Raw genomic sequence first — 12,147 nt, 5'->3', positions numbered from 1 at the left:
TAGAGAAACATTAAATCTTTAATATTTTTAATTTATTATAGAACTGCATAGACCAGGGACGGGGGAGCCTGGTGGGCTGCCATCTCTGGGGTCGCACAGAGTCGGACACAACTGAAGCGACTTAGGAGGAGGAGGAGGATAGACTTTAGTATACTAGTTTGCACTGTGAATAACTTTTATTTTATATATTTTTTGGCCATGCTCTGTGGCTTGTGAAATCTTAGTTCCCCTAGATCAGGGATTATTGAACCCAGGCCCCTAGCAGTTAAGAGAGCAGAATCCTAACCACAGTGCTACCAGGGAATTCCTTGTGAATCACTTTAGAGAATATTTAGTATCTAGTAATTCCTGAATCTATCTGATCATAGAACCCTTTTCCAATGGTTATATCTTTTGAGAAATGCCTTTAACAGAGGGAAAGACACTAGTCGCCGAGTGCAGCACAGAAATAAGTAACTGTCTTCAAAACCTTGTCATGAAGAAAAGTTTAAAATGTGTCCTTAATATTCTAAATGATAGACAGAATTTTATATTTTAGAAAAAAATTATTAAAATATATACAGGGGAAAGGCCCTCAGCTATATAGTTATTTTTATTTTTTTACATGAACTTACAATTGTTATTTGATGGTGAATTTAATACTGTCTTGCTCTAAAGTGAAAATTTAGTTTTTTTCTTTATACTTTTCTTAGGATTTAGGAGAAATTTATATTTCCTAAAAATCATAGATCTCATTCTGTAATAAAACAATAATCCTTATTTCATACATTTTATCACTATAATTGGTGGCCAGCTAAACATAGTTGCCTGTGTGTAAACATTTATGTCCCAGATTTCTTGAAGTAAGACAGTTCTACAGTGATAAAACAGAAAAACCAAATAGGTAATGACCAGATCAGCTTAAAGGGGGAAAGCAAACTCCTGGATTGATTGCATCCAGATAAGGTTTTATGGAGAGGTGATTTGGAGGAGAGGAGTGAATTGAAACTTGAAAGAAAGAAAAGGAGATTAATTCAGCAAAGGCAAAAGCAGAAGGAACTCCTGCTGGGGAAAACCCCATCCTGTGGTTAACAGAGAAACATAGATACGCTTGGGCAGATAGAAATCATGAACTGAGGTGTGATGATTAAAATAGTGTTGTTAGATACTGTGGGGAAGAATCAGCTTCAGCCTCAGTCCTTCCAGTGAATATTCAGGACTGATCTCCTTTAGGATGGACTGGTTTGATCTCCTTGCAGTCCAAGGACTCTCAAGAGTCTTCTCCAACACCACAGTTCAAAAGCATCGATTCTTCGGTGCTCAGCCTTCTATATAGTTGTCTAAATCAGAAAACTAACAGTTATGCAATAAATAACATTAGGTTGTAGACCTTACTCAGTTCAGTTCAGTCACTCAGTCGTGTCCGACTCTTTGAGACCTCATGGATGTAATTCTTTGGTGCTCAGCTTTTTTTATAGTGGCTCAGAGGTTAAAGCATCTGCCTGGAATGCAGGAGACCCAGGTTCGATCCCTGGATCAGGAAGATCCCCTGGAGAAGGAAATGGCAACCCACTCCAGTACTCTTGCCTGGAGAATCCCATGGTGGGAGGAGCCTGGTAAGCTACAGTCCATGGGGTCGCAAAGAGTCAGACACGGCTGAGCAACTTCACTTTCACTTTTCTTTATAGTCCAACTCTCGCATCTATACATGACTACCGGAAAAACCATGGCTTTGAGCAGATGGACCTTTGTTGGCAAAGTAATGTCTCTGCTTTTTAATACGCTGTCTAGGTTGGTCATAACTTTTCTTTCAAGGAACAAACGTCTTTTGATTTCATGGCTGCAGTCACCATCTGCAGCGATTTTAGAGCCCCCAAAAATAAAATCTCTCACTGTTTCCCCATCTATTTGACATGAGTAGGAACTGGGTGCTGTGATCTTAGTTATCTGAGCTTTAAGCCAACTTTTTCACTCTCCACTTTCACTTTCACCAAGAGACTCTTTAGTTCTTCTTCACTTTCTGGCATAAGGGTGGTATCATCTGCATGTGAGAGGTTATTGGTATTTCCCCCGGCAGTCTTGAATCCACCTTGTGCTTCATCCAGACCAGCATTTCGCATGATGTACTCTACATATACGTTAAATAAGCAGAGTGACAATGTACAGCCTTGATGTACTCCTTTCCCAATTTGGAGCCAGTCTGTTGTTCCATGTCCACTTCTAACTGTTGCTTCCTGACCTGCATACAGATTTCTCAAGAGACAGGTCAGGTGGTCTGGTATTCCCATCTCTTTCAGAATTTTCCAAGTTTGTAGTGATCCACTCAGTCAAAGGCTTTGGCATAGTCAATAAAGCAGAAATAGATGTTTTTCTGAAACTCTTGCTTTTTCAATGATCCAACGGATGATGGCAATTCAATCTCTGGTTCCTCTGCCTTGTCTAAATCCAACTTGAACATCTGGAAGCTCACGGCGCACATACTGTTAAAGCTTGGCTTGAAGAACTTTGAGTATTACTTTGCTAGCGTGTGCTGCTGCTGCTGCTGCTAAGTCACGTCAGTTGTGTCCGATTCTGTGCGACCCCATAGACAGCAGCCCACCAGGCTCTGCTGTCCCTGGGATTCTCCAGGCGTGTGAGATGAGTGTAATTGTGTGGTAATTTGAACATTCTTTTACATTGCCTTTCTTTGGGATTGGAATGAAAACTGACCTTTTCCAGTCCTGTGGCCACTGCTGAGTTTTCCAAATTTGTTGGCATATTGAGTGCAGCACTTCATAGCATCATCTTTTAGGATTTGAAAGAGCTCAACTGGAATTCCATCATCTCCACTAGCTTTGTTCATAGTGATGCTTCCTAAGGCTCACTTGGCTTCCCAGTCCAGGATGTCTGGCTCTAGGTGAGTGATCACACCATCATGGTTATCTGTGCCATGAAGATCTTTCTGGTATAGTTCTTCTGTATATTCTTGCCACCTCTTCTTAATATTTTCTGCTTCTGTTAGGTCCATACCATTTGTGTCCTTTATTGTCCCCATCATTGCATGAAATGTTCCCTTAGTATCTCTAATTTTCTTGAAGAGATCTCTAGTCTTTCCCATTCTGCTGTTTTCCTCTATTTCTTTGCATTGATCAGTTAGGAAAGCTTTCTTGTCTCTCCTTGCTATTCTTTGAAACTCTGCATTCAAATGGGTATTTCTTTCCTTTTCTCTTTGCCTTTTGCTTCTTGTCTTTCTTCAGCTATTTGTAAGGCCTCCTCAGACAACCATTTTGCCTTTTTGCATTTCTTTTTTTGGAGGAGGTCTTGATCACTGCCTCTTGTACAATGTCATGAACCTTCATTCACAGTTCTTCATGCACTCTGTCTATTAGAGCTAATCCCTTGAATCTATTTGTCACTTATACTGTATAATTTTAAGGGATTTGATTTAGGTCCTACCTGAATGGTCTATTGGCTTTCCCTACTTTCTTCAAAGGTCTTCCTTACTCAGATTTCACCAAATTACCCTAATAATGCTCTTTATAATAAGATAAAGTAAAATACTGATCATGTATTGATTTCAGTTGTTATATCTTTTTAGACTCCTTTTGACCAGAACATTTCCTAGTCTTTGTGTTTCCCAACATGACACGTTTGAGGAATATATCTGCTTTTCGGTAGAAAGTCCCCGAGTTTAGTTTTATCTTATACTTCCTTGTAACTAGATTCAAATTATGCCATACCTAAAAAAAAGAAAAAAATGATTGTATAAGATATGATTTTGCAACAACAAATCACATTTCCTGTTAATAACTGTATCATTTAACATGATTACTTGTCATGTTTGCATCAAACTTATCTCTAGCTTCCCAGCAGGGGAGGGGGAATGATTCTCCTAGGAAATTTTATCTGTATTTACTAAAGAAAAAACTTGATTTAATTATTAAGGATCTTGTTAATTTTGAATCATAGACTGTTCTAATATTGAATGAGAAAACATGTATCATGTTCAATAGTATTGATCCACTCTTTTTACAGTTACTCCTGAATACCCACAGAAAGGAAGAAACTTTTTCCTCTCCTTAGATGAACTCAAGTTCTTATCACAGCTAGTAAAATCATTTTTGAAGTTGGAAAAAAATATCCAGGAGTTGTTTGAAGAAATGTTCTTATGGCTCAGGATACCCAGGAATACTTCAGGTAAAATGCTCTTCTGCACATCTATAATTCTCTCTGTTTTTGCCTCCTGCTAATTGAATCTATACCATTACCTAAAAATATATATATATATATGTGGTAGAATTTAAAATAAATAGTAAGTATAAAGCACAGTGTGAAATTACATTTTTATCCTTTGTATGTTATCAATGGATTAAGAAATTCATTGAATAGTTTGAATTAAGAAATCATCGTAAGTAAATCTTGGATCATTATCTTTAGCTAAAATTAGATCAACTTTTTTTTTTAAACTCAGAGAAGCACAACCTGGCCTATGGAAAGAACAAGCACACTGGATGATCTAGTAGCACCTTTTTTGGTTGCCAACAGCCTGATGACCTTGAGCAAAATGTTAGTTTCCTTAGAGCACCATTTTCTCATCTTTAAAATGATAGTATAGGACTAAGTCAAGTTTCTCTTTATTTTCTTTCAGAATTTGGTACTTTAGATTCCAATATACCATGTAGACATTTGAGACTTTGATGATTTAATGAATGTAAAATATTTAAGAGAATGGCTAGCGTATCATAAGCAGTAAATGTGAGTTGTTACCATTGTAATTATAATTATACAATAAGTTGTTTTTTGTTAGTCTTAACAAAATTCTTTTTTAAAAAACTGTGCTATGTGTGTTCGAATACTGTTTCTAACATTAAAGGTAGAATTCAGAGGCACAGTGGGTTAAGATATGCTGTCTGTTTTCATGTCTATATTTATAAAGATTTTCATACATATCGGAGTGAGTTATCCAAAGTTCTGTTTTACGTAATGCACCATGTTATTTTAAGGAGAATAAATGTAAATAGTGGCTGCATTTGCAAAACAAAGTGAGGGAAGCAAGTGATTAACAATTAATCTACAAATTGCAAAACCAACTTCCAAACCTGATTTCTTAGTGAAGAATTACATTTAGTTTAATGTATTTACCTTTGTATTTCTTTGGTTGCCTAGCCTAGGTAGATAATGTTAGAAAAGTTATAGAACTGGAGTTTACTTTATATTAAGCATAGCTTACTGGCCTTCTGTGTTTCAGGTTAAGCTTAAATAGCACTATTAAATCATAAAATAAATAATGTAGATTTTTTTTTCTGAATTTGGTTGTAGTTTGAAAAAAATGTAGAGTATAGATTTCTGAATCTGACAAAAATCAAATGAGAAAAATAATAAAAACATAGAACAGATATGAAAATTAAAAGTCAGAATGAAAGGTTAGATTTATTAGGAGGTAATGTGAGCCCTGAGGATCTAGAGGATTCTTAGATCCAGAGGATCTAAGGGGATCTTCTAGATGGAACCTACCAGATCAAAGAGAGATCTGAATAGAGAAATATGATGTTCTGATTTTTTATTAACTTGTTGGTGCCACAAGCAGTTGGCACTTGGCATTGGTACGCATCCATCATGCCTGGCTAGATTTGGCATCTCTCATCCACATCTCTTGTAGGTCTTTCCCAAGGTGTGGATTAAGAAACAGGGTGAACTCCAAAGTGTCTAGATACCTATCCATTCTGATTCATCTTATGTTAGTCTTTGGCAAAGCTCTTGAAATAACTCAGTTCTGAGAACTTTATTCTTCTTAAGGGAAGCATAAATTCAAACCTAAAATTGTATAATAGAGGTATTGTAAAGATATAAAACTTAAATAGCCAAGAATTGAAGCAAAGATTTGATATATACTGATTTCAGGAAAAAGGAAAATAAGAAAAAGCTGATTCAACAGCACTGGATTGAGATCAAGCAGTGTTGAGACTTGCAAATGCCGTGCATAAGAGCAATAATTAGGTTCATTGAGTAAAATTAACAAAGAACATATATAATTATTCCACAATATACTGAGTGAGTGAGTAAAAGTTTCCCAGTTGTGTCTGACTCTTTGTGACCCCATGGACTGTAGCCTGCCAGGCTCCTCTGTCCATGAAATTCTCCAGACAAGAAAACTGGAGTGAGTTGCCATGCCCTCCTCCAGAGGATTTTCCTGACCCAGGTATCAAACCTGTATCTCCTGCATTGCAGGCAGATTCTTTACCGTCTGAGCCACCAGGGGAGTCTTACCCCAAATTTGTCATCATCTAAACAGCATGGCTGATAAAAGAAAATTCAGTATCATATTAATAATACTTATTATAGAAGGACATTTGTGGGTTATCAAACATAGTATGTGGAAGGAAATTTGAGTGACTATAAGAAATGTCTAAGTATTAGAACATCTTGTGAAATGTGTGTTCTTCATTCATATATTTTTGTAACGAAGCCAAGATTTAACCTGACATAACTTCATGTAAATGACTTCCTGAAAAGAATGATCTTGAGGGAAATCTTTAAGAAAAAATTCAAATCTTTTATTCAGTGTAGCCGCATTAATCAATTCTTATCAAAAGACATGGCTTCTTAAATCCCAAAGGAAACGATTTTTGAATGATTAAAAAATCAGATGAATCTTAGGTTATCCTGATAGTTAATGTTTTGCTTAGAAAACTTGTGTTGGGAAGAAGGTGGTTCAGATCAAGTCATTTGGTTTTTGTGTATTTGTTTTGATTGGAGCATATTTTGCTAATAAAGATCTTGGAAGGAGTTGCCTACTATGTCTATGTAACCAAAACAATATGATGAAAAATAAGGTTTTTTTTATTCCTTGTCCAGATGTTTAAAAAATATCCAGGTGTTTAACATCACACAGAGAAAATAGAAAGATGATTAACCAAATGTTTTACTCTTTTACTTTGATGTTTACTACTATATTGTATATTTAGCCAAACTGGCAGTGCTTTCAGGAATTTGAATTTGACACAATAGATTTTTGTAGAGACACAAGACATATTTTCTGAGAAAGAAAGGATATTTACTTATGATATTTACTTGCTTTTGTTTGGTCATGATTCTATGGTTTTCTCTTTTGGTCATTTCAGAAAAATGATATGACATTATTTGACTGCTGTGGTATCTTACTGTATTTCTTTTAGGTCATCTTATCTTGTGGTGTGGCCTCAGGTTTAATTTATGGAGCGCTTCTAATACTCCTTCAGAATAAAGCTGTTCTTCGGGCAGTTCCTCAAATTTTCCAAAGGTGGCATCTGAGATTTATCTAAACCAGGCGGTTTCTTGGCCCTCATTTTTTCTTTAGCCCCAGCAATGACAAAGAGCAATGGCTGCTTCAATTGGATGTAAGAAGAACACTTAGGGTTTGTCTCAGAAGAATCAAAGATTTCAGATCTTCTGAAAGATTGTTTGTACTCTTAGGGGGTCTTAAGAGGGGTCAAATGGCTTCTAAGAGTTCCTTAGCTAGATGGTTACGGGCTTGTATTAGAGAGGCGTATGTAGTTAAGGTAAAGAGGCTCCTAGGGTTTGTAAAGCTCATTACACTAGGACTTTAGCTGTTTCTTGGGCAGAGAGGTCGAAGGCTTCCACATTGGAAATTTGCAAGGTGGCCACCTGGGCTTCTCTTCATACTTTTCATAGTATTATCTCTTGGATGTAGTCTCTTCTACAGATTCAGCTTTTGGTGGGAGGTTGCTTGTGAGCCAGAAAAGAACAGTGAAGAAAAGAAAGACTTGTAGTTCCCACTCAGAGCTGCCAACAAGGCAAGTTGCTTTGTAGTGCACACAATGGGAGCCTATGAAGACCAATTTGGGTGTGAAAGTAGATGTCACAGAGAAGTACTGCCAACCTCTACTCTATGAGAGAAAGCAGCAGTGTGGAAGCTAACCAGAAGTGTAAAATGAACCACAGCGAACTCCGTAGGGAGAGGCTGTTCTGCAGCTGGCATCCCTGTGACCCTCTGCACTCTACTGAGGGCCTTAATCTGGGCATGCTCTTAAAGAAACCACTGTTGATTGCATGCAAATAACTATGCTTTAAAACGATGAGCCAAAAAAGGGGTACCTTTTCTAGACAATGTTAATAAGTGTACAGCATGTCCAATATTAATTTTAGATAGGTGAAATAATTTGTTAAATGTTCAAAGAGCTCATAACATTTGACAGTGTCAAATTTTGAAATTGACCATTTTGAATTCCAAACAAAAATAAAAATGCCACAATCTGTTAAAATCATGAGATATCCTACTAGTCTAGATTCAGTGTTACTAATCCTGCCTTAAAATAATCCTTTTGGCTTCTCTGTATAGGATTAAATTTTTAAAAATCTTTTTAATTGGGATGGGGGAAGATTATGCTATATAGGTTATCGTAATTGCTCAATAATTCTTTTTCTATCTTACTATAGAATTGCTCACCAGCAAAAGAAGTCTTGGGAAGCTTATTTTTTAATTCATTTTGAAAATAGGCAGATGGTTTTTGTAAACATCAAAGCCCATTACTTTGAGTGAATAAACATAATGTATTTGGAAATGAAATGATAAATACAAGATAATTAAACTTTTTTGTGTTTTAAACTGTAGCTACACAATGACAAATAGTTATTTCCAAGAATAGATCTGTAAAACTTGTACTTTGTATTAATGTTATTTTTCCAGGGTAAATATCTTTTACATCAGTTGTTTTTATGCCCTATCTGTAGAACAGTAAAGTAACGTTAAGAATCCAAGTGTTACCTCTTCATGTCATTGACAACTTGATCTTTATCATTTTTTCTTTTTTAAAAAAATTTTTTTTGAATAATAGTCCAGGCATACAGTAAAATTTTTAAGCAAGTTAAAAGGATATATGGTTAAAATGAAGACTTTTTCCAGTTGACTTGGAAAATCACACAAATCTTGTCATACTCTACAGAGATCCTTTTTTATTAACAATTATGTAGAAACACCTCATATTCAGAAAAGCAGCTGAACTGTTTTCTATTGCTGTGTGTACCACAATCACCTACACCTTGCTTTTGTCCTCTTCGTTTTGCTTCCACAATGATGTGGCATATTTCTCTGAACTATGGCTTATGTGTCCTCATGTATATCTGGACAGTAATTTTCTAAAGTGGAATTGCCAAGCAAAAAGCAATGACCATAGAGAGGATGAAAAGACAAGACATAAATTGAGAAAAATGTTTGCAAAATACACATCTGATAAAGGTCATGTATCCAAAATATACAAAGAACTCTTAAAATTCAACAGGACAATAAAAAACTCAGATTAAAAATGAGCAAAAGATCTGGAGAGCTCACCAAAGAAGATACACAGATGGCAAATAAGCATATGAAAAGATGCTCAGCGTCATATGTCATCAGAGAAATGCAAATTGAAACAATGAGATACCATTATGCTTCTACTAGAGTGGACAAAACCCAGAACACTAACACCACCAAATTCTAGCAAGGATGTGAAGCAACAGGAACTCTCATTCATTGCTAATAGGAATGTAAAATAGTATATTCTGGACGGTTTAGCTTATAAAGCTAAACATTGTCTTACATGATCTAGTAATCACACCCCTAGGTATGTATGCAAATGAGTTGAAAACTTACGTCCACACAAAAACCAGCACATAAATGTTTATAACAGTTTTATTCTTAATTGCCAAAAATTGGAAGCAGCTAAGTTGTCCTTCAGTAGATCAATGGATAAACTGTGGTACGTCAATACATTGGAATATTATTCAGTGATTTTTTTTTTTAAAGAGGTATCAAGCCACACAGACACATGGAGAACTTAAATTCAACCTAAATGTATGTTGCTAAGTGAAAGGAACCAATTTGAAAAGCCTACATAGTATACAATTCCAACTATAAGACAAACTGGTAAGCAAAAGTATAGAGACAGTAAAAGGTCAGTGGTTGTTAGGGAGAATACAGAGGAGAGGAGAGCTATTATAGGTGGAGCACAGGTGATTTTCAGAGCAGTGGAATTAATATGTGTGATACTAATGGTGGATGCATGACATTGTGCTTTTGGCAAAACCGTAGACCTGCACAACACAAAAAATGAACTCTAATGTAAATTATGGGCAAACTTAAAAAATTATTTAGCTAATAATAATCTATCAGTATGGGTTCATCAAAAAAGCAAGAGAGTTTCAGAAAAACATCTATTTCAGCTTTATTGACTATGCTAAAGCCTTTGACTGTGTGGATCACAATAAACTGTGGAAAATTCTGAAAGAGATGGGAATACCAGACCACCTGACCTGCCTCTTGAGAAACCTGTATGCAGGTCAGTAAGCAACAGTTAGAACTAGACATGGAACAACAGACTGGTTCCAAATAGGAAAAGGAGTATGTCAAGGCCGTATATGGTCACCCTGCTTATTTAACTTATATGCAGAGTACATCATGAGAAATGCTGGGCTGAAAGAAGCACAGGCTGGAATCAAGATTGCTGGGAGAAGTATCAATAACCTCAGATATGCAGATGACACCACCCTTATGGCAGAAAGTGAAGAGGACCTAAAAAGCCTCTTGATGAAAGTGAAAGAGGAGAGTGAAAAAGTTGGCTTAAAGCTCAACATTCAGAAAACGAAGATCATGGCATCTGGTCCCACCACTTCATGGCAAATAGATGGGGAAACAGTGGAAATAGTGTCAGACTTTAATTTTGGGGGGCTCCAAAATCACTGCAGATGGTGACTGCAGCCATGAAATTAAAAGACACTGCTCCTTGGGAGGAAAGTTTTGACCAGCCGAGACAAGCATATTAAAAAGTAGAGATGTTACTTTGCCAACAAAGGCCCGTCTAGTCAAGGCTGTGGTTTTTCCAGTGGTCATGTACGGATGTGAGAGTTGGACTATAATGAAAGCTGAGTGCCAAAGAATTGATGCTTTTGAACTGTGGTGTTGGAGAAGACTCTTGAGAGTCCCTTGGACTACAAGGAGATCCAACCAGTCCATCCTAAAGGAGATGGGTGTTTATTGGAAGAACTGATGTTGAAGCTGAAACTCCAATATTTTGGCCACTTGATGCGAAGAGTTGACTCATTTGAAAAGACCGTGATGCTGGGAAAGATTGAGGGCAGGAGGAAAAGGGGACGATGGAGGATGAGATGGCTGGATGGCATCACCGACCCGATGGACATGGGTTTGGGTGGACTCCGGGAGTTGGTGGTGGACAGGGAGGCCTGGCATGTTATGGTTCATGGGGTCGCGAAGAGTCGGACATGGCTGAGCAACTGAACTGAACTGAACTGATTGGTTCATCAGTTGTAACAAATATCCCACCCCAAATTAAGATGTTAACAGTAGGGGAAACTGAGGGCAGAGTGAGAGGAAGTATATGGGAACCTTGTACTTTCTGCTCAAATTTTCTCGAAAACTAAAACTGCTCAAAAAGCTAAAGTCTATTCATTTTTTTTTTTTAAAGTATGGGCATTGAGAGAGAATTCTGAGCCAGTTTGTCATATCTATTTCAACTAACAGTATTTTTGTTACATAGAATTGTTTTACAACTTCTCTGTCCTTCTGAAAAATCTCTACCTTGTATCTTTTGAAAAAAAATTCCATATTTTCTTTAATAACCTTATGGTTTCATTTTTCTTTTTTTAAAAATCTGCTTAATCTGGATTTTATTTCAGCATTGAAATTGATCCTTATTAATGACACTATCTTCTGCAAAAAAAATACAGTAAAACATAAGCCACAGAGAAAGCATTTTAGGTTAAATGGTATAACACTGATGTAAAACCTCATCTATGTTGTGATGTGTGTTGAGAAATGAAGCAGGATTCCTCAACTGCAGTCCATGGCCCCTCAAGGACCATGAATGTGTTTTACAACAGGGCTTGGGGATCTCCAGTAGCATGTGTGAGTGTATGTGCGTGCACACAGTCATATTGTGCATTTTGGATGAAGTGTTCTGTCACTTTAATCAAGTTCTCAGAAGCGTTCGCAAATCCAAAATGATTTAGAAACCCTAGAGTTGAGGGAAACTTTTCCTCAGAATAAACTGACAAAATTTCTCAAAAGGATGTTATCAACTACCAGATGGAATATTTCCCTCTTAAGATAATACTTCTGTGAATTGTATTACTTAGGAATCATTCATAGTTAAGCTTATAGAACCATATTTTGAAAAACCAAACAAAAAAACCCACATA

The 12,147-nt window shown here is 36.6% G+C and overlaps 1 protein-coding gene across 8 annotated transcripts in view; it reads left to right on the top strand.

Annotated features, from left to right (window-relative positions):
* KIAA0825 (KIAA0825 ortholog) overlaps positions 1-12,147 on the top strand; it is a 400,677-nt gene that overhangs the window by 83,327 nt on the left and 305,203 nt on the right. For all 8 annotated transcript variants that reach the window (XM_012178948.4, XM_060416005.1, XM_060416009.1 and 5 more), the window contains one exon: positions 3,994-4,155. In XM_012178948.4, coding sequence (XP_012034338.3) covers positions 3,994-4,155 — 162 coding nt within the window. The remainder of the gene's footprint in view (positions 1-3,993; positions 4,156-12,147) is intronic.

Source organism: Ovis aries, chromosome 5, assembly GCF_016772045.2.
Source record: "Ovis aries strain OAR_USU_Benz2616 breed Rambouillet chromosome 5, ARS-UI_Ramb_v3.0, whole genome shotgun sequence".
Lineage (NCBI taxonomy): Eukaryota > Metazoa > Chordata > Mammalia > Artiodactyla > Bovidae > Ovis > Ovis aries.
Note: the sequence above shows the minus strand (reverse complement) of the source record. Positions and strands in the feature narration are given on the sequence as shown.